This window comes from Dromiciops gliroides, chromosome 5, assembly GCF_019393635.1.
Source record: "Dromiciops gliroides isolate mDroGli1 chromosome 5, mDroGli1.pri, whole genome shotgun sequence".
Classification (NCBI taxonomy): Eukaryota; Metazoa; Chordata; class Mammalia; order Microbiotheria; family Microbiotheriidae; genus Dromiciops; species Dromiciops gliroides.
The window spans coordinates 39,571,977-39,593,673 of NC_057865.1; the positions used below are offsets into that span (position 1 = coordinate 39,571,977).

The following is a 21,697-nucleotide window of genomic DNA, read 5'->3' on the forward strand; positions in this document are numbered from 1 at the left end:
AGTTTTCAGATGAGGAAAACTGAGGCTTCAAGGGATAAAGTGATTTTCCAAAGATAGGAAATCATACTCATTCCACCACATCACCCTTTTGTTGTTCCTAGCAGAAAGAAAAACCTGAATGTCTGGGGTCTCTGGGAGAAGTTGTTTGGCTGATAATAGGTTTCAAAAACTCCCCAGCTACTGAAGAAGATAGCACTTTTACCCAACTGCATTGGCTGTGATTTGTAAGAACTAATTGTGGCAGGACAGAAGGATACTTCCTGACTTCATGTGTCTCTCTGCCATCCATCCACACAAAGAAGAACATCTCCCGGAACCTTATAGGCCTCTAAGCTGACCAGATTGTATCAAACATCCTGCCGGAGAAGGCAACCCCAGGATCTTCCCAAGAGTCCTAGGCTTTTGTTTCTGGCATCTTTTTTCTGTCTAAGGCACTGTCTGATTTTCATTTACAGCTGCCTTCATGTGAAGGATGAGCTCTACTGACCTGCAAAACTCATTCTGCCTGACCAGTCCACTATGTAACAACAATGACAACAACAACAAAGCAGCAGCATACAATAATCTCCAGTTAACTTCTATGATGTCATTTCCTATAGGAAGTTCTGAGAAGAATTAGAAATATCTAAATTCATAAACACAAACTAGAGGAGTTTTGTGAACAAACACCCGAACTTCTACTCCATCCTGAAGTGATATGAGAAGCAAATGTGAAGCAATTTATGCAAATCTCACGGGTCTAGGGATCTCTCTTACAGAAGATGGATAGATTTTGCTAAAGACATAAATAAAATAATAGTTGAGCTCAGAAACCTCTTTCCTACCTGTACTGGTTGGAGTTACCCAGTGGTCTTATCCACAACTTCCAAGGAGAGAGAAGCTCAAAAAGGATTTCCCTGGTGATTAATGTTTGCGAGTCCCAATAGTGAGCATGGCCACCAGCCTGAGATGCTATATGTGTACAGCCTAAGCCATTGCCATAAGGTGCCTGGTGAGTCACTGGGCAGAAAGTCCACTAGGCAGCCAGACTCTGACACAGTTCTGACTCTATGGGAGAATCCATTAGGCAACCTGACACCCAAACAGTTACCTGTCATAGTCTTGGCAGATCTCCCCGACAGCTACCAGGGCTTTCAGGTATTCATTGGGTTGGTAAGGATGGATATAATGCAGAGAACAGCTGTTCCTGGGATCCCCATTGGATGCAGTGAAGTCTATTGCTACCTGTAGGAAGAAGGAATAAAGAAATGGGATTGTTTGGGACTGTTGTCTTTATATGGGACCCTGGATCAACATCTCTCTCTCTCTCTCTCTCTCTCTCTCTCTCTCTCTCTCTCTCTCTCTCTCTCTCTGTGTCGCTGTCTCTCTGTGTCGCTGTCTCTTTCTCTGTCGCTGTCTCTTTCTCTGTCTCTCTCTTTCTCTGTCTCTCTCTCTGCTTACTTGTGGGCATGTCGCATAGAAAAGAAAGTAAATACAAATGCCCTACTTCCCATCTCTGTGCCTTTTCATCGGCTGCTCCAGATGCCTGGGATGCTCACTTTCCTAGCTTCTACCTCTCAGAATCCTTGGTTTTCCTTCAAACCTCAGCCCATGTAACATCTTCTGCATGAAGAAAACTTCTTGACCTCCCACCACACGATGGTAGTAACATCCCCCCAAGATTACCTTGTATTTATTTTTCATATATTCTGCATATACTTATACATCTATATGTTGTCTTCTCAGTGAGTGGTACAGTGCTTGGCACGTAGTAGGTGCTTAATGAATGCTCACTGCTTGATTGAGTGAATGTAAGCTCTTTGAGGGCAAGGACTTATCCCATCTTTGTATTCCTAGAGTCTGGACAGGGCAGGCTATTCCTCCTGTCCCTGATAGGGAGGAAGGGAATACAGTCTCTACTTTGTGTCAGGCACTGTGCTAAGGTCTTTACAAAGATGATCACATAGGGGCTTAATAAAGGTGTGTTGAATTGAATCCACTGACCACCAGCAGAGAACTGGTTATTCCCTAGGGCTCTGTGTCTCCATGTCTCTGGATGTTCAGTTACAAATGTCTTTTTTCCCCGTCATCCTTTTCCTGCTCTCTCTGCAGCATCTGATCCTCTCGGCCCTCTTTGATGCTCCTTCTTCTCCCACCTTCACTGATGCCACTCTATAGGAGTTCACCTTTGTTTTGCTTTCTGTCTGAAGCAGCTTCGATCTAGTCTCCCTTCTCACACCTCTCCAATATCATAACCGATAAAAAAGAATTAATTTGTCTATAAACAGTCAGCATGGGAGTGGGGAGGAGGGAGTACCCTGTTCCCTTTGTCTTAGCTCTTGCTCCCCATCACCTCTAATATCCTCCATTTTCCTCTCACGGATCCCCAATCTCTTATCATTTGAGACCATTTCCAAGTTCTAATCCTTTCCATGAAATCTCCCCTAGTTGTTTTAGAAGCCATTGATGGTTGTCTCTTCTGAACAACTTTGGCACTTCTGGGTTGTACCATCTCATTTAGCTCCTAATAACATCCTGTCTCATGCTGTATACTGCTGGTTTACCTCAATTACAGAATCAGAGAAATGGAATGCTCGATCCAGATCTTCAAGACCAACCGGCTCGTTTTTTAGGTGAGTACGCTGAGATTTGGAGAGGAGGAGATACAACTCTGAATGTCAATGACTTATTATGATGGATTTGTGAGTAGGATCCAGCTCCTTGAGCCAAAACTCCAGCCAAATTCTGCTCATGTTGGCAGAATTCTTAAGGCATCTCTGGGGTGGGTGTACTTCCAGGTTTCCAAAGTGATTGTTAGATAAAATAAGGCTAAGGGTATCACTACTTCTCCTCAGTTTGCCCTTGGAAAATTACCTATTATGTTATATGAGAAAATGCCACCTGCAGTGATTCAGTCCAGTTTCTGAAATACAAGCAAAAAAAAAAAATCCTAATACAACAAATAAGGAGACGGGCTCTGTACAGCAAAATGACTTTTCTTACATCTGAGACTGCTGTTTAGCAGCTATTCTTTCTTGGTCTGTTTATAATTTCGTTTTCCAAAACCAAATCCTACCCAAGTGTTTTCTTTCTCTAGTCTCTGAGTATATAGCTGGCAGTCACTCTCACGAACAGAAGAACTTAATTGAGTGCTAATTTGCATTGGAGGCAGAGGGAGGAACTAAGCTTTACCCCGCCACTAAGTGACAATTTGCTTTCAGCCTTTTCTACCACCCATCCCAATAAAAGGGCAAGCAAAATTAGCCAGGAGCTTTGAAGAGAGAGGGAGGGCAGGGGCGGCTAGGTGGCAAAGTGGATAAAGCACCGGCCCTGGATTCAGGAGTACCTGAGTTCAAATCCGGCCTCAGACACTTGACACTTACTAGCTGTGTGACCCTGGGCAAGTCACTTAACCCCCATTGCCCCACCAAAAAAAAAAAAAGAGAGAGTGGGAGGGCATCGGAGGCACGCACTATACTTTTCTGCTGTCCCTATTTGGCTCACCACATTTCTGTGCACTTGCTTAGTAGTCAGGACACAGAGGCAGGGAGTTTTGTTTCTGGCCATCTATCTATTTTGAGCAAAATACCATTACATTAATAATTCTTATTTTTATAACACCGTAAGGGTTGTAAACCCTCCTTTTCCCCTGTGAATTAGGTAGGGTGAATATTTTTATCCCCATTTCATAGATGAGGAAACAGAGGCTTCAGAAGGTGAAATTACTTACCCAGAAGGATGTAATGAGTGGCTTCAGAGCAGGGACTCTTTTGCCTCTTTTTGTACTCCCAGGGCTTAATACAATGCCTGGCACATAACAGGCACCTAATAAATGTTGACTAATTGTTAAATATACTGTGGAAATGTTGGAACTAGGGTTTGAAACCAAGAGTTTGCTGACTCAAGGCTTGATACACTTTCCACTAAACTACAAAATAATTTTTGAGTTCTACCACATGGAAAATAATAATGATAATAATAAATTGCATAATACTTTAAGATTTGCAAAACTCTTTACATATTTGATCCTCAGGACAATCCTGGGTGGTGAGTGTTATTATTATCCCCATTTTACAGTTGAGGAAACTGACACAAATAGAGGTTAAGTGATTTGCTCAGGGTCTCACAACTAGTAAGTATCTGAATATAGATTTGAACTCAGGTCTCCCTTACTCCAAGGCCAGTGCTCTCTCTACTGGAGCATTAACTGTCATAAGTGGATATAAACAATGCACAAATAGACCAGGATGGAACAGAAAAGAATGTTGGAGCAAGGTCTCCCTTAGGCATCTCCATATGTCTATCAGCATCTTTTTTTTCTGTAGCTCCACACAAGTGACAAATTTAAATCAATCACCCATACAAACGGACTCCCTGCTCCTTTCTGCAGGTGACGACAGCAGCCTCTGAACTGAAAGGGATCCCGTAGGCTTTGGAGGAGCTGTGTTTGAATCCTGATTTCTTCCACTTTCTGCCTAAGAGTGTGGGGCAGTAGAAAGAGAATTGGATTTGGAATCAGAGGAACTGGGTCCATATCCCTACTCTGTTAGCTGGGGGCACAGTGATTAGAGGTCTGAGTCTGGAGTCGGGAAGATCTGAGTTCAAATTCAGCCTCAGATACTTAGTAGTCATTGGCCTTGGGCAAACCACCTAACCTCTGCTTGCCTCAGTTTCCTCAATTTCAAAATAGGGATAATAACAGCACTTACCTCCCAGGGGCTATTGTGAAAATCAAATATCTTTTATCTAATCCAATGAGATAATTATAAAATGCTTGGTGTAATACCTGGCACCTAGGAGGCACAGAGTAAATCCTTCCTTCCTCCCTCTATGGCCAGAAGAGGGTGTGAAATGAAGGATTTGCAAGTGCATTCAGTGACAAACAAAAGATGAAAGAGAAACTTGGATAGACTCCTATCTGATGCAGAGTGAAGTAGGAGAACCAGGAGAACAATTTATACTATAATAGCAACATTGTATAAACAAACAGCTTTGACAGCTTAAGTCTGATCACAGCAATGATCAGTCATGATTCCAGAGGACCTGTGATGAAGAATGCTACCCATCTCTTGACTGAGAAGTAAATATGCAGAATGGGAGACATTTGGAGCACATGGCCAATGGGGGAATATGTTTAGCTTGACTATGCATATTTGTTTCAAGGATTTTTCTTTTCTATCTTTCAGTGGGTGGATGAATGGGGGTGAGAAAACACATTCTTGTTCATTGATCATCTCTACAATTTAATTTTTAAATGGTAATGAATGTGCCACACCCTCTAAACCACCTAGAGGGAGAAACTTTTTTTTGTTTTATCATGTGCCTTCTCAAGCAAAGGGTGCTATAAAGCTCAGCTGCTTAAACTGTGGGTTGTGAGCCCTTATAGGGTTGAGTACCTGAATGTGGGGGGTTCATGAAAAATTTGGTAACAGTAAAAGATTATGTATACTTATTTTATAGACCCTGGGGTTGTGTAAAAATTTCTTGGGTGAGAAGGGGTGGTGGGTGGGAAAAGTTTAAGAAGCCCTGCTATACCCTGGAGGTCAGCCAGCTCTTTTTCCAACTGACATCTCCCCAAACAGGTTTTCTTAAATAGATTTGAGTGATAATGCACTAGGGGGATTGGCTGAACTTCTCTTCTGACTCTGGTCATTTGCCAAAATTGTTCCATCTTCTTTAAAAGAAGGAGGGATAGCAGTGAACAGGATGTTAGGTGAGGTAAGAAAAGGCAGAGGAATCTTGGGATTAAGTTGAGGAGGGGAAAGGAAAAAAAGGAATCCACCGAAATATGGTGGTTTATGGGCCATGGTCATCACTGCATTGCTTTCCTTCATGCTTACGGATTTGCCAGCCTGGGTATCCATGTTCATGATGCCTTAGTGAGGGCTCCAGGTTCCATGACTTTCTCAGAGGGCAGTTGGAAGGGAGATCTCAGTCCCATCCACCTCCTTACAAGAGACCTTTCTCCTCATTAAGCTGGCCTCAAAGCAGCTTTGTAAAACTTGTAAAAGAAGGAAATAGTTCCTTTTACAGACTGGGGGGTCCCAAAGTACACAACCCCCCCCCCGCCCCGAGGAAGCCAGATATGAGTGATGAGCTCTTTTCTTGTATTATTTTTAGTCTCCAACATAAAACATCTTCGCTCCACAGACCTTTCCCTCACGCTGCAAACAAACTATTTATGAACCCCCTGGTTAGATTTCAAAGAGATGCTGAAAGAAACAAGCCCCTAGTTATTTGCTAGAATTCTAAATCGGTCTGTCTTCCCTGTGGTTTTCCCAAATCATTTGTTGTTCCAGCATTAATGCTTTTAGGTGATGCTAATAATCTGCTGCTCTGGCTGAGTTTGGGGTGGTGTGCAAGGGGAGCTTTAAAAAAATTATAGGCTACGTTCTTGCCTGTTGTTTGTATTCCTATCCATCCCTGCTGGGTGCAGTGAGAGAAGAATCTAGTCTAGAGAATTAGAGGCCTCTTGATCTCACTCAGTCTGTTCTATAGCCACAAAGTGAGCACCATTCTTTTAAGTCCATTGGTCCGGAGTGCCTTGGGGCTTTGCCCCAGGGTGGCCAATTGAGAGATCTTGGGTAGTACATCCTTCAGCAGCCTACAGATGAGAGCTTCATGCCTATATGGCAAGGAGATTTAGCTAGAATAGCTAAATAAGCTTCCCACTCCTCTCCTGGCCTCATGTGCAGAAGAGGCTCAGGCATCCTGCCTCCCTTCCACAGTGTGGTGTCCCCCTGTCTTTGTCCCCACTTCTACCCTAATTCTTCATTGACTGGGGATGAGCAACTTACTACCAGACCCCATATAGAAGGTTTGTGGCACTTGTCCTGGGTACAAACATTGTTGTGTTAGCTACCATTTGCTACTGAGTCTGCCTGGGCAACCCTCTGAAGGGGTGAGGAGAGGGGGAGAAAGATAGGGGGAGAGAGAAAGAAAGAGAGAATGAATGAATGAATGAATGAATAAAATGTGCTCTCCTCAGATTAGGCAGGCTGCGTTGTTCAAGTCCCAGAGGCTTCCTCCCCCCAACCCCTTCTCTTCCTTTTCCTGCTGAGCTAGTAATTATCTACAGTCAGATAACAGGAGAACCACAAAAACCTAATCCAATCAGAAGTTGTCCCACAAGAATGATTTCTTCCCAGAATCAGGAAGACTAGCACACTAGCCCAAACCAGTCTCTCCGTTTCCCCTAGCTAACCCCAAATTGTACTGCTCTTGCTTAATAAGCCTCATGTATAGTATCTAACACACCCCTGGGTGGAGACTTAACATTATAATTAGACATGCTTTGTATGATCAGGGTGGGAGTACATGTTTAGGAGTTAATATGAAGTAGGAGTGTTGTGAAGAGTGTGCATCCAGAGTAGCCAGCCAATAGTGAATCAGAGGAGGTAATCTTTGCTTAAGCCATGATAAAAAGCCTGCTGCAACAAGCTCACATTGCACAACTTCTTTGAAAGTGTATGTCCTTTCTTGCAAGGTTGTAGTCAAATGACCTTCCTGTTTTGCACCTGACCGGGAGTCCTGTCTCAGTTTAGCTGTTTCTTCCATCTCTGAGGGGGCTTCTTTCTTCATCGCTTAGGGGAATATCCTCTCATTCTTTCCTTCCCATTCAGGATGGAACCACAAAGGAAGGAGCGTGCTATCAGTGTTAGAGAGTAAGAAATGCCCTAAGATGTATCCAATTCATGCACAAGTTTAGACATCACTGAATGAAATCATTGGATTTCTTCGAAAACAAAGGACAAACAACAACAAATCAAGGTTGGACCAGTTTCTTACCAAGGGCATTTTAACTTATAAAGTAAAATCTAATCCAAAAGATATTTAATGATCCTGAATAATATATTTAAGGGTGATGATCATCTCTGTGAAGAAGCTATATTCAGCTTTGGGGGAGTGTGATGTAATAGGAACAGCACAGACACTTCTAGAAGGAGACCCTGAGGAAGTCTTTCAAATCTTTTGGGCCTCTGTTTTCCTTACATGTAAAAATAAGGGGTTAGATTTCCCTTCCAGCTTTAGCTCCTGTGATGCTCTATAAATTTCAACTCTGAGACAGCCTTTTTTGGCCTCAGCTTCTGTCCTGTAACTTTAGGATCTTTATACTCAACCTTGGGTTGCTGGGTGGTGCAGTGGATAGAGTGTCAGGCCTGGAATCAAGAAGATCTGAGTTCAAATCTGGCCGAAGACACTTACTAGCTCTGTCACCCTAGGGAAGTCACCTAACCCTGTTTGCCTCAGTTTCTTCATCAATAATATGAGTTGTATGAGAAAATGGCAAACTACTCCAGTATCGTTGCCAAGAAAACCCCAATTGGGGTCACAAAGAGTTGGATATGCCTGGAAAATGACTAAACAACAAATATTCAACCTACCTAATTCACAGGTTTGTTGGAAGGAATGTATTTTATAAACTTTAATGCTCAACATAAATTTTAATAGTTATGTTGTTAAAACACAGCAAATGAAATCCTACTGCATGAAATTTTTTAAAAAGTCCCCTATGATCTCTTTGTTTTTTAGATAAGTGTAGTATGACAATACCCTGCGTGTGTCCTCTAAATATTGACATTTTATGTGTAAGGACTTGGTGTCTCATGTCACTGTTGACTGATTTGCCATATTCTGAACCTGAGCAAGACCAATTTTTCCCTTTTAAGGGGAAATACACAGTAGGTGCTGGAAGGTAGGGCTGTGTGTGTGTCTTGCTTTTGCCCCTCTCTCTATCCATACAGATCAGCTCCTGGATTAAAACTTGCAGTTGTAATTGCCTGGGACACTGAGAGGTTCATGGGATAATAATTTAGACCAGAAAGGGTCTTTATAAGAGACCATTGAGTTCAGCCCCTAATATTAGAGGTAAGGAAACCAAGGCACAAAAAGGTGAAGAGATTTGCCCAGGATCACGGAGCCAGTTTATGTCAGAAGCCGTCCTTGATCCTGGGTCTTCCCGATTTTAAGGTCGGCAGTCTGCCTAGCACATAGTAGGTGCTTAATAAATCTTTGTTCATGCTTTGTGACTGTGACATGGAACTGTACCAGTGCCATATTGGAGTGAAGAGAGTCCCTGTTTTCCCCAATACGGCTCTTACCAAACACAAGCAGAGTGGAGAAAGCCCCGACTTGGCTCAGAGTTCTAACCTCCTTCACAAGCCACACAGCCTTGCTCTTACCCTTCTAGAGGGAGAGTTTTGCAAGGAAGTCACCAGATTGACCCTGACATGTATTGCTGCTTTCCCAGTGGAGGGTACCTGGCTGTATTTTGTGCTGCGAGGACCTGGGAATAAAAACAAGGCCCTGTGGACTTTTTAGGAACTTCTTGTAACTGCAAAGTGCATCCACATAATAGAGATCTCAGGCAACCCCGAGAGCACCCAGCAGGATGCCTGCAAAGCCCTCATTAGGCCTCTCAATTCACAGGCCTCTCCAGCGTGTTTTGGGTTGTTCTCAAACCTTGGCTCCAATCAGTTACCCTTTCAGTCTGGAGGTACCGACTGCTAAGGGCTGTGTGATTGAAATCCCAGAATAGAAACCTAACCCCAATCAGTGCCCAGTCCTGACTTCTGTTTACCCTCTCTCCTATCCTTGGCCTCTCGGTCTTCCTTCAACTTAGCTACCACTTCCTAAGGAGGACCTTTCCTCATTTCCTTTCTCATTAATAATAATAATAAAAGCTGGAAAGAAAGAAAGGAGGGGAGCAAAGGACAGAAGGCTCTAGGAAAGTCTCAGCCCTGAGGTAACAGCGAATGACTTGCTAGGAGTTCTGGAAACGAGTTTTGAGAGCTATTCTATACAGCTTTTCTTGAATGACCACAAGTGTGAAACGGAAAAGAAATGGAAGTTGGGGAATTGCTCAGACAACAAGAATGAGGCCTAGAAAGGCATACAGGAGCTGGGTTTCACTGGGGGACTGATTTTTAACAGGAAGCCTGCCCCAATGAGACCTGAATGCTCCTAGGGATCCATTGTTTATAATGAGACCACTGGTCCTTGGCTTATTTTCAGGCTCCTTGCATAAGACCTTTTCCCCAGTGGCCTCAGGCTCAAATAGAAACAGGGGCTCCTAAACCATCCATCAGGATGACTTAGAAAATGACATACCTACATTATCTATGTTCTATTGTACTGGAGGTTAGGGAAGGGAAGCGAAGGAAGTTTGAATAGGAAGAACAGGCTGAGGACCCTTAGGATGATGAGGGACAGGGCTGAGCAAAATGAGGAAAAGTTTAGCTGACCAACTTGCCTTCCTTTCCCCTGCTGTTGTTGATGGGATGCGAGGGGAAGGAGGAGAGGAAGAAGTGGTGGCAGAGAGCCCCCTATGTTTTTCCTTTTCACCTTTCCTTTCCCTTTATTGCTGCAGAATACTAGTGCTAGGGAACCAGCTGTACATATCTACTCACACATACATACACACACACACACACATGAGGAGGAAGTGAGGTGGCAGAATGCCTTTTCTCCCCTTGTCTCTCCTTTTCCTTTCACCATCATATGCCTGCTCCCCACCTCTCCCAGCCTTTCTTCCTCTCCAAGAATTCTAGGCACTGAGATGATGGGATGGGTGGAGGTGTGGAGGCTTAGAGGAGGATGTGTCAAGAGATAGCAGGTCTGTAACGAAGAGGTTGAGTGGGAGGCTTAGGCAAGGAGAAAGCAATCTCTCCGGGTAATCAGGAGGGGAGTCCCTTGGACAGTATATATCTGGGGTACATCTTTGTTGGATGGATATATTTGTCAGACATAATGATAACAACACCTTAGGTACATTTTTTTTTTGGTGAGTCAATTGGGGTTAAGTGACTTGCCCAGGATCACACAGCTAGTGAGTGTCAAGTGTCTGAGGCTGGATTTGAACTCAGGTCCTTCTGACTCCAAGGCCAGTGCTCTATCCACTGCGCCACATACCTGCCCCTTAGGTACGTTTTTAAAGACTGCAAAATGCGTTTGCAATTAGAGCTTTACAATAACCTTGAAAAGTTAGGCAATATAGGCATTATTATTCCCATTTTATGGATGAGCAAAGTGAGACTCAGGGCAATAAGGTGATGACCACATAAGTCATGGACTGCCTGAAATGGAAACCTGTATTTTCCTTAGACGATGGCAAGAAGGTGAGTAGAGTAAGTGTCTGAAGGTTGCTCATGACCTATGGAATCTAAAAATGACCCAAATCAATACTACCTGTTTTTAAATCTTATTTATAAGTCCTCAGAGCCATCCTCTGACCTCCCTGGGTAATCATTCCAGTGACTGCCAGGCCCCAGAATTGCCCCTTTGGGTGATGTCAACTCATCCTGCCTCTGTCAAAAACAGCCTTTGGGCCTGGGAATCCCAGACATCCAGGTGGGCCTGCTCCTAATTGACACACCTGGTGCTCATTAGCACTGCAGTAATAGACACACTAGAAAAGTACCAGGCTCTCCTGGCCTCAAGAAGACGTCTTGCCTCTGATAACTGAGATGGCATCATAGAAGTGGAGTTAGAGAGCTGGAAGGAACTTGGAGCTCACTAGGTCTAATCCCCCCAGTGGGTGATCTGTTCTCACCTTGCTTGTGCTCACCCACACCCACACAGTGAAACAGTCATTGATCTTAAGGGGGAGTCTCATGGCAATGTGGGTCTGGCACTTGGAGCCCCTCACAACCTGGCCCCGCCCGCCTCTCTAGTCTGATGGCACATTTCTCCGGGAGTATGCTGGAACACAGACTACCTCCATCTGGTGTCAAGCATTAGATCACCAATTAAAGGACCCCCCCCCTCGCCACTCCCCCAACCCACAAGAACATCCTGTACTATAGCATCTGTTCAGAGTCAAGGTATCTTATGGATTCAGTCAGCTCTTACAACCTCCCCATCCAATTTCCTTTTGCCTGATGTCCTCCCTTTGTGGTTTAAAAAATAAAAAAACCCATGTAAACTCACTTTGGGGAGTCCCTGCCCATACAGATGGGGCTCCCTTTAAACTTCAAGACAAGTTTGATACTCTGGGGTCTCATTATTCCTGCATCACCTACATGGGACAGTCACAAAGACTCCAGTTCTGGGCTTGCCTGGGATACTATTGGTGAGTCACTCAGCTCTCTAGATTCTGGTTTCCTCTTCTGTGAAATTCCTCAGTGGTTGGATTCAATGACTCTAAGGTCCCTTCTAGTAAAAACTCTCTGATTCTCTATGTGCAGAGGCACATTAAGGTCGAGCCAAGCTAGCGTTCTTACTATTCCTCAGGCACAGAACTTGATCTTCTGACTCTGCCTTTGTAGTGGTGGCCCCCCATTACTCCTCACTTGTGTCTCCTAGAATCTTTGGCTTCTTCCAAGTCTTAGTGAAATGCCACATGAGCCCTTTCCCCATCTCCTCCAGTGGCTCCTGCCTCATATCATGCCCCACCCCATTGCCTTCTAGCTTTTCTGTATACATTGACCACTTGTGGATTGTAACCCCCTTAAGACAGTTTGACTTTAAAAGTCTTTGTGTCCCTAGTACTTAGCACAATACCTGGAACAGGGTAGGTGTTTCACAAATGCTTGTTGGCTTTTTGATGGATTGGTCTGGCCACGGATGTAGTCACAGGAGAAAGAAAAACATTGGAAGTCCATTCAAATTTCCCACCCCCACCCTGGCCCTGCCAGTGCTCACCCCAGGAGTTTCTGGCTCTGAAATCCAACGCCACAATGAATGCTGCCAATGTGATGCATAAAATGTTACTCATTTACTGAGAACAATATCCAAGTCCACTTTTAAAACAACCTTAAAATTCGACAAGAATCTAGCACCATACTAAATGAACACAGTGGACTTACAGCTTTGATGGAGCCCCTGAACCAAAGTAAAGGGGAAAGGGAGCTTACTGTAAACTGGATCTGGCAGCCACCCATGATGTAGTCTAAGAAGGAATGCATCTTGTGGATCTGAAAAGAAGGAAGTGGAAGAATTCTGATTATTGAGAGAGAGGGGGAGGAGAGAGGGAGAGGTTCTGATTGATTTAAGGGTTGAACTTTGGACAGCAGCTCAAAGAAAAGAGTGAAGAAGCAGCAGTATCCAGCAGGAAGGAACCTCGGCCTTTTTCATTTCTCTCAGGGCAAGATGGGAATACAAACAATAGGAAATACCTACTGTTCTTCTTCCTCTGTTGGCTAATTGTAGAAGGCAGTTGTGTTGCAGTGGGAAGAGGAGGGGATTCCAACCCAGAAGACATGGTAATTGAATCCTGGCTTTATCACTTCCTCTGTCCTCAATTCTTCCCCGAGATCTAGCCCTGCATTTCCCACTGCCAGCTGGGCAGCTCCACCTCCACGTCTCTTCCTGGCCCCTCCAACCCAACATGTGTCAAACAGAAATCATGGTCTTTGCCCTGATCCTGCTCTTCCAGCTCATGGGCTTGTAGGCTGAACACTCAAGACTGGTGGCGTATGACCAGAACCAAGAGAGAAAATGGCAAAGCAGATAGAGAGCTGGTCTCAAAGCCACCTTCTACCTTGGACATACACTGACCATGTGACCCTCAGCAAGTCAGCCAAATTCTTGGCACTCCAAGACTAGAAGTTGTAGGAAAGGTACCAACCTTCACGAGCAGAGAGAACCTCTTCACTGGGGAAATGGAGCTACTGTTATTCAGCTATCCTTATTATAGCTGTGCTGACTTAGAAAACCATATATTAACATTATCTGTATTCTATTGTATATGCCTATGTGTGTACATCTATATATCTCTATTTCTATCTCTATAGGTATATATTTGTTGTTGCTGCTAAGTATTTTCCAGTTATATTTTAATCTGTTTGGGGCCACACTTGGGAGTGCATTTCTTCCCCAGACCAAGAAAATCCCGGGTCTACACCCTAATTTAAACAGGCATCATGTTTTTGAGTCCAAAGCTGTATATTGTTTCTGTTTTCTTTCTTTTCAGAGAAGGAAACAGACACATAGAATAGAGAAGTGGCTTGATGAGTCATACACCTAGCATTTGCCTAAAATGTCTGAATTCTAACTGCCAATAGGAAACAAGGCAGGCTTGGGAGAATATTCATTATGAGTATGCAGAGGTTCTCTGCAATGAAGCAACTCCCTCTGGGTACTCTATCTTCCTTCTTGGCTATCAATTTATCTTATTGCTTCTCTTTGTTATTATCCTTTCAGCACAGTCTGATTAAGATAAAGATGAAAGAATAAGGATGATCCCATGAAAGAAGGATCAGTATTCTCTAGCTCACCCCCCTTTCATATTAACTTATGTCTTGGTCTTAGACTCAGAACACTAGAATTTGAATCTCAACTCTGTCATCTAGTAGCTGTGTGACCCTGGTAAAGGCACATTCCATCTCTGTGCCTCAGTTTCTTCATTCGCAAAATGTGAATAACACTTTTTGTACTGCTTATGCCACAGGATTGCAGTGAAGAGTTTGGAAACCTGAAATCCCTGTTGTTATTTTGGCTCTAGGTGTCACCTTTACCCGCCACCCATGCCACCCCCCACCCTCCTGACAATCTTACTTAGGACCAACAGGGAGAAAAGCGTTTGTGGTCCTACCTTGCATTGGTTCAGAATAACCATGCCCGAGTTCTTGTAATTCTTCTTCTTGGCTTTGTACTTTGGATTGATGCACTCCCACTGTACCTGCAACAAGATCAATCATGGCATGAGAGCCACCCACGCAAGGACGAAATTGAGTCATTAAGAGTAAACCAATGTGCTCTGACAGATGTCGACAGAAATCTCAAGGCAACGCCAAGGTGACAGGGCAGCCAGTTCAAGAAACGGAGTCTGGGGGCAGGAGGACACGGTCTGGGTCAGCTCAGGCCATAGAGGGGAGGCAGTTGTCGAGGCAGATACATTAAGAATGAAGGAACACAGTCCCAGACCTCAAATTCTGGGGCTGAACAGGATAGAAAGGGAATTAAAAGATAAGAAATATTGAGGAGTGCAGATTGAAGGCTCCAGGAAGCTACAGACCCCTCAGAATCCATGTAGACCATTTATGTGAGAGGGCTCTGGTCTATCCGCATCAGAACTGAGTGGGGGTTTTCTGGATGATGAGCACAAATGTGAGCACAGAGCCCTCTGTGACCTGGCCTTCTTATACCTTACTCCCTGCCATGGACTCTGCAATCTGGTGACACTGGCCTCCTGTTCCCTGCACATTTCACTCACCTCCCAACTCTGGGCATTTGCCCTGGCTGTTCTCCTGGCCTCTAATCCTCTGACACCTCATCCCTGGCTTCCTTCAAGTCCCAGCTAAAGTCCCACCTTGTCCAAGAAGCTGTTGCCTATTATACCTCTCAATGCTGGCATCTTCCCTCTGTTGATTATCTCTACTCAGCCTTTATGTGAGAAATTGGCTGTTTGCATGTGGTCTGCCCTAGGGGACGTTAAGCTCCTTGAGAGCAGAGGCTGTCTTTTGCCTTTTTTTGTATCCTTAGAGCTTAGCACATTGGCTCATGGTAGCTGATTAATGCTTCTTAACAAGGAAGGAAGGAAGAAAGAAACTGTGTCAGGAACTGTGCTAAATACTTTACAAATATTATATCTTGTTTGATCCTCACAACAACCCTAGGAGTTGGTATTTTAATTATCCCCACTTTGCATTTGAGGAAATTGAGGCAGACAAAGATTAAATGACTTGCCCAGGGTTACTCAGTAAATTTCTGAGCTACTTGATGGCATGACAGGAATAGGGACAGGCAGATGGTGGTAGGAAATGGTGGTGGTGGGGTCAGGTAAGATATAGTCTAGGGGGATATTACATGAAGACATCAGCTCTCAAAAGCTTTCAACCTATAGGCACCTTGGTGGGACATAATTATCATCTAATCAATTCAACAGGCAACATTATTTAGTGAGGACATATGTATATTCAAAACAAAAATCCCACACATCACCTTTATTATGCACTTGACATTCAACACTATCTCCTCTCTAAATGTTCATATGGATTATTTGTGCCAACATGTGGTGGAGTGTCCCAAGCTCATATTGGTATGATCAGCCACAGTGGGACACACCATACCTTGGCCCCGACAGGGATGTCCTTTGGTCCTCTCTGAGCATGGAAGGGTACCCACTCAACACCCTACCAAGAAGGAATGAGGAAGATGGTGCTAATACTATTATGGTGCTTTCCAAGTCATAACCAACCTTTCTGTGCCTCAGTTTCTTCATCTGTAAAATGGAGATAATAGCACCTATTTCTCAGGGTCATCGGGAGGATAAAATGACATGATATTCTAAGGTACTTTGTGAACCTTAAGGCATTGTAAAAATGATAGCATTACTATAACAACAAAATCAACAAATAGATTATTATAGAAAGACAACATCATATACAGGGCCTTAATTTCCCAAGACCCAGGCTTAGGTCCTACTGCTGCTGCCCCTTTTTTTTAAGCTACGTGAACCTCAGTCCAAACTCTGAGCCTCAGTTTCTTCATCTGAAAAATGTGGAATTAAATACTTGTATGACTGTTCTTACAGTTTGTTTTTCTTTATGAAGTTTGATTAAGATAACCTATGTAAGATGTCTTGAAACCATAAAGTTCCATTTAAATGTAGGTCATTGTCACTACTGTTGTACCTAAATTAAAATGGGGAAGAGAAGTGGTGGGTGGTGCATCCTGGTTCTAGGAGCCAGGAGATGGTGCTTGCTTAATGAGTGGTAAGAGTGGAAGGCTCTGTGATGTGGTGGAAAAGATGAGGCTCCAGAGGCGGGGGAACCTGGTTTCAAATCCTACCTTAGACACTTGATGCTTGTTTGACTTTGGGCAGACCCCTTACACTCCTCTCAACACTTTCTTCTTATCTCTGAAATGAGCATTTTGGACCCAAGGACCTCTAGGTCCAGGATATGATGATCCTCTGATGACTGTGAGCAGGGACACCTCTCTGAACTCTGGGGGACAGCGGCCCCCTTGTGGGCACATCTTTCCTCCCCTGACTTGGCCTTGCTCTGATTACTCTGTGGAACTTGTGCTGGTGATGAGAATTCGACAATGACTGACATAGTCTAGGTCAGCCAGATTGGCTCCAGGAAAACTCCAAAACCAACGTTGTAAAAACTAGCCACAGGCTGACTATTTCAGCCCCAGCAATATGAATGACACTGAGGCAATGTGATCTGTCATGGGCAGGGTGGAGAGGTGGGGGGAGGGAACAGAGGGGGACAAGGAAATAACATGCAGGAATGGATGACTGCATAGGTGGTTTTCTCAGTAATGAGCAGAGTGTAGCGAAGTATTTCATTCAATCAATAGTCGTTATTAAGCACCTACTATGTGTATGGTAGGGCATTTAGGTGATGCAGTAGATAGAGTACTGGGCTTGGAGTCAGGAAGACTCATCTTCCTGAGTTTAAATCTAGCAGGGTGACCCTGGGCAAGTAAACATAACCCCATTTGCCTCCATTTCCTTATCTGTAAAATGACCTGGAGAAGGAAATGCAAACCACCTCAGTATCTATGCCAAGAAAACTCCAAATAGGGTCAGAGAAAGTCAAACTCAACAGAAAATGACTGAAAAAATAGCATAGAGAGAGTCATCTTAACTATAAATGTGAACACATTAAAGCACAGTGATACACATGGGGTAAATGTAAAAAGTTGAAACAAAACCTATTGTGCTTCAGCCAAAGCACAGAAAGTAGGGGTAGCAGTTATGGTTTCAGACAAAAAAAAAGGCAAAAATAGATCTGGTTAAATGAGATAAAGAAGGAAACTATATTTTGCTGAGAGGTTCCATAGGCAAGGAAGTCATATCAATGCTTAACATATATGCACCAAATTTTTGAAGAAGTTGAATGAGTTGAAAAATCTCCAGGACCAGATGGATTCACAAGTGAATTCTACAAAACTTTTAAAGAACAATTAATCCCAATACTATATAAATTATTTGTAAAAATAAGTGCTTCAAAAAGCCTGGAAAGACATGTATGAAATGATGTATTGGGAAGTAAACAGGACCAAGAGAACACTGTACACAGAGACAGCAATACTGTTCGATGAAGAACTGTCAACGACTTGACTATTCTCAACAATACAATGATTCAAGACAATCCAAGACAAAGAATATTGATGAAACATACTATCTGCATCCAAGGAAAGAACTGATATTGATGGAACAAATTGAAGCCTGCTCTCTTTCACATTCTTTCATTAAGTGACAAATGTGATGTTTTGCATGATCATATATGTATGGCTCATGTCAGATTGTTTGCCATCTCTGAGAGGGGGAGGGGAGGGAAAGAGGGATAGAGATTGGAACAGAAAAATATAAATAAAAATGTTTAATCTCGAAAGGTGGGGATGGGTATGCTGGGAAAGGTACGGGAGGTATATATGTATTTATATACACACACATAAATGAGTTATTTAGGTCTTATTTATATAGTAATTATATTTAAGCAAATTTGTCATAGAAATTATTTATATAAATTGATATGTAGATATTTATAAAAGTTATTTAAGGATTTAAAATACTAAGTTATATGTATTAGAATATATCTAGGTGTATATAAATGTAACAATGTAGAAAATTTACATTATATATTTCATATGTATGTATGTGTATATTATATCTAGGTTTCATATGTGTATAAAATATAATTATATATCACAAATAAAATAAAATTTAAAAAATAGAGTCAAGAAGGCCTGAGTTCAAATGTGACCTCAGGCACTTATAACCTATGGAACCTTGAGCAAGTCACTTAACTTTTGCCTTAATTTCTCAACTCTAAAATGAGGATAATAATAGCACCTACTTCCCAGGATTGTTGTGAAGATTAAATGTGATAACATTTGTAAAGTGCTCAGCACAGTGCCTGGCCTATAAAACAGGTGCTTAATAAATGACCCTGCCCTCCATAACTTCCTTGGAATAGCTTCAGTTTTATCTGTAAAATGGGGATAATACTTGTCATAGGATTTATCCTTAAACTACTTTATCTATTTGAGCTGTAACATTATAATTATTATTATGACCTATTAAAAGACAATGAAAATGCATGCCTTGGTCTAAAATGTATAGATACATTTGGTTTAATACACTAAATATATGTGACCTTGGTCAATAATGTAATAAGGATCCTCAGTTTCCCCATTAGTAAAGTGAGGACTAGAAGATTATATATAGAATGCTTGACAATGATTTTAATTAGGCATTAAACCTGTAGCCTGATGAACTGCATGCTTAATTAAATAATAATGTAGAGGGGGCAGCTAGGTGGCACAGTAGATAAAGCACCAGCCCTGGATTCAGGAGTACCTGAGTTCAAATCTGGCCTCAGATACTTGACACTTACTAGCTGTGTGACCCTGGGCGAGTCACTTAACCCTCATTGCCCAGCAAAACCCCCCCCCCCAAAAACAAACAAAAAAATGTAGATGGGGAAATTGAGGCATCAAATATGCAAGTTGTTTCCTTAGGTTCACACAGAGGGCAGAATTGAGTATCTTGCCCCCAGGTTCTTAAATTCAATATTTAAACAATTAACCTGACAATGTGCACCCTGATCTTTATTTAATCAAGAAGAAAAATATTTATTTTTGAGACTTTTAATAGTGTAACAATGGAGCTCCAAACTGGCCAGTATGCATTGCCATTTTGGGTAGCACAAAATCACTGAATCAGAGGATCTCAGAGGTGGGGGGAATTTCAAAAGTCAATTAACCCAGCAAGTAACTGACAAAGAATATCTTCTACAACATCTAGAGGTAGTGTGGTGTAATGGTTAGGTGCTGGCCTTGGGGTCAGGAAAATTTAGGTTCCTAACCCTGCCTGTGATGCTACTAATGATGTGTCGATTCAGTGAGCCTCAGTTTCTTCACCATCAAAATGAGACAGTTGGGCTATATAATCTTTTGAGGTCCCTTCTGGCTCTTGATCTAAGATACCCAACAGTCACCTGGCCCTTTTTGTGAAAACTTCCAAACGGGGAACCCACTACCTCCCGAGGCAGCACTCTACTTGTGGACAGCTCCCTGTCTCTCTGCAGCTTCTAGCTAAGGGGTTAAGAAGAAAACTTTTACCCACTCCTCTCCTTTGCTCCCTTCCATTCATGACAGCCCTTCAGATTCTTAAAGTCATCTCTGGGCCCAATGGCATCCCCAGTACTCTCTAGATGGTGTCACAGGTCCAAAGAGAGCTACAAGATGGAGAGTGACAGATTTCTTCTTTTTGCCCTTCAAACAGCAGGGGAGTCGGGAGAAGCTCATTTTCTAAATTCCAATTAAGGCAAAGTCAAAACCAGCCTCTGTCTGAGCCATTTAGCAATGATAGCTTCATTTTGACTTCATGCCCCACTTCCCAAAGCAAAAATAAATAAAACAAACCTTGCCCCAGGTCACAAGGTGTATGTGTAAATAGCAGAATTAGGATTCAAACCCAGCTCCTTTGACTGTGGATTCAGGGATCTTTCACAATGTCTTTTGTAAGGACTCAGTGAAATAACGTATGTATATAAAGGGCTAGGCACTGAATGTGCAATGGTAAGTCACTGGTATGAGATAACTGTTCCTAATGTGACCATTTGCCCTGCCCAAGTATATGTGTCACAGACAAATACCTCTAAGTTGCAGAGAAAATGCCAACCTGCATTGGTAGAAGGGATTTCTTCTTCAGGTTTTCCCTCTAGCAATGAAATCCCAGGTCTAGTCCCCCATTCCCCATCTTCCCATTCTATCCCAGATCACTGGGCTTAGAAGAAGGAAGACCTGAGTTCAAGTCCCACCTCTCACTCCTATTAACTATGACTATGGGTATATGATTTAATGAGCTTCAGGTGACTCCCAAGGATTGCAAGTTATAGAAAGGTTCTGATCTGCATGACTGGAGAGTCTGCCCACAGATGTCCTAGCGACATTTTGTTATGTAACTGCTTCGCATATGTAACTTCTGCCCCTTTGTCCAAAGAAAGGCTGTGAGAAGAAGCCCTTACAAAGCCACTCAGAATTACAGGGCTCAACATGGAACATTCATGAGCTCCAAAGTAAATACTTAAGGAACTAAACAAACCAGCAATTCCCCCAACCCTCGGCTCTTACTTGTTTCCCTTCCATTGCTCCTCTCATCTCCTTGAATGTCGAGGTAAATTCTCCAATGAAGTCATGCTTGCCGTTGGAGTCCCAGTCCCAGACAATGCACTGCAAGAGAAAGAAATGTGTCCTTCAGAAGGCTGCCTCTCTCAGGGGGATGGGAATTATGACTTTGTTAAAGGTCAGATGCTCGAGGAGAGAGGAGGAGGAAGAAAGAATAAACAAATGGTATCAGGTCTGGGAAGAGAGAACATTAGCAGAAGTCAACACCCCAAGGTGGGAACATTAGAGGTAAAAACCCTCAGCTTGACAGAAGGAAGCAGTAACAGTTGAAAGGCTTTGGATTCCACAGTAAATCAGAGGATCATGGGTGGGAACCTGAAGGGATGTCAGAGGCCATCTAGTCTAACTAGTTCTCCCATTTTACACATAAAGAAACCAAGGCCCAGTTACGTAAAGGGATTTGTCCAAGGCCATCCTGGGATCCTTTGACCCCAGAGTCAGTGTTTTTTCACTCTAATATACCTTAATATAAACTTTGCTGCTTATTTTGAAGGCAGAAGAAGGTAACACCCAATAGAAATGATATGGGGATATGAAACTGGGGCACAACATACTTGTGTGGGAAAAGGCTATGCAATTCTGCTTTGCTTGTATAGAGATCATGGAGATACTCATCACCAGAAGACTA

General features: G+C 42.9%; 1 protein-coding gene across 3 annotated transcripts in view; it reads right to left on the bottom strand.

Moving 5' to 3' along the window:
• Positions 1-21,697, bottom strand: part of CPNE4 (copine 4) — a 441,978-nt gene that overhangs the window by 25,272 nt on the left and 395,009 nt on the right. For all 3 annotated transcript variants that reach the window (XM_043968781.1, XM_043968782.1, XM_043968783.1), the window contains exons 8-11: positions 21,016-21,114; positions 14,513-14,599; positions 12,834-12,893; positions 1,091-1,224 (exon numbers count right to left, since the gene is read on the bottom strand). In XM_043968781.1, the coding sequence (XP_043824716.1) occupies positions 1,091-1,224; positions 12,834-12,893; positions 14,513-14,599; positions 21,016-21,114 (380 nt within the window). The remainder of the gene's footprint in view (positions 1-1,090; positions 1,225-12,833; positions 12,894-14,512; positions 14,600-21,015; positions 21,115-21,697) is intronic.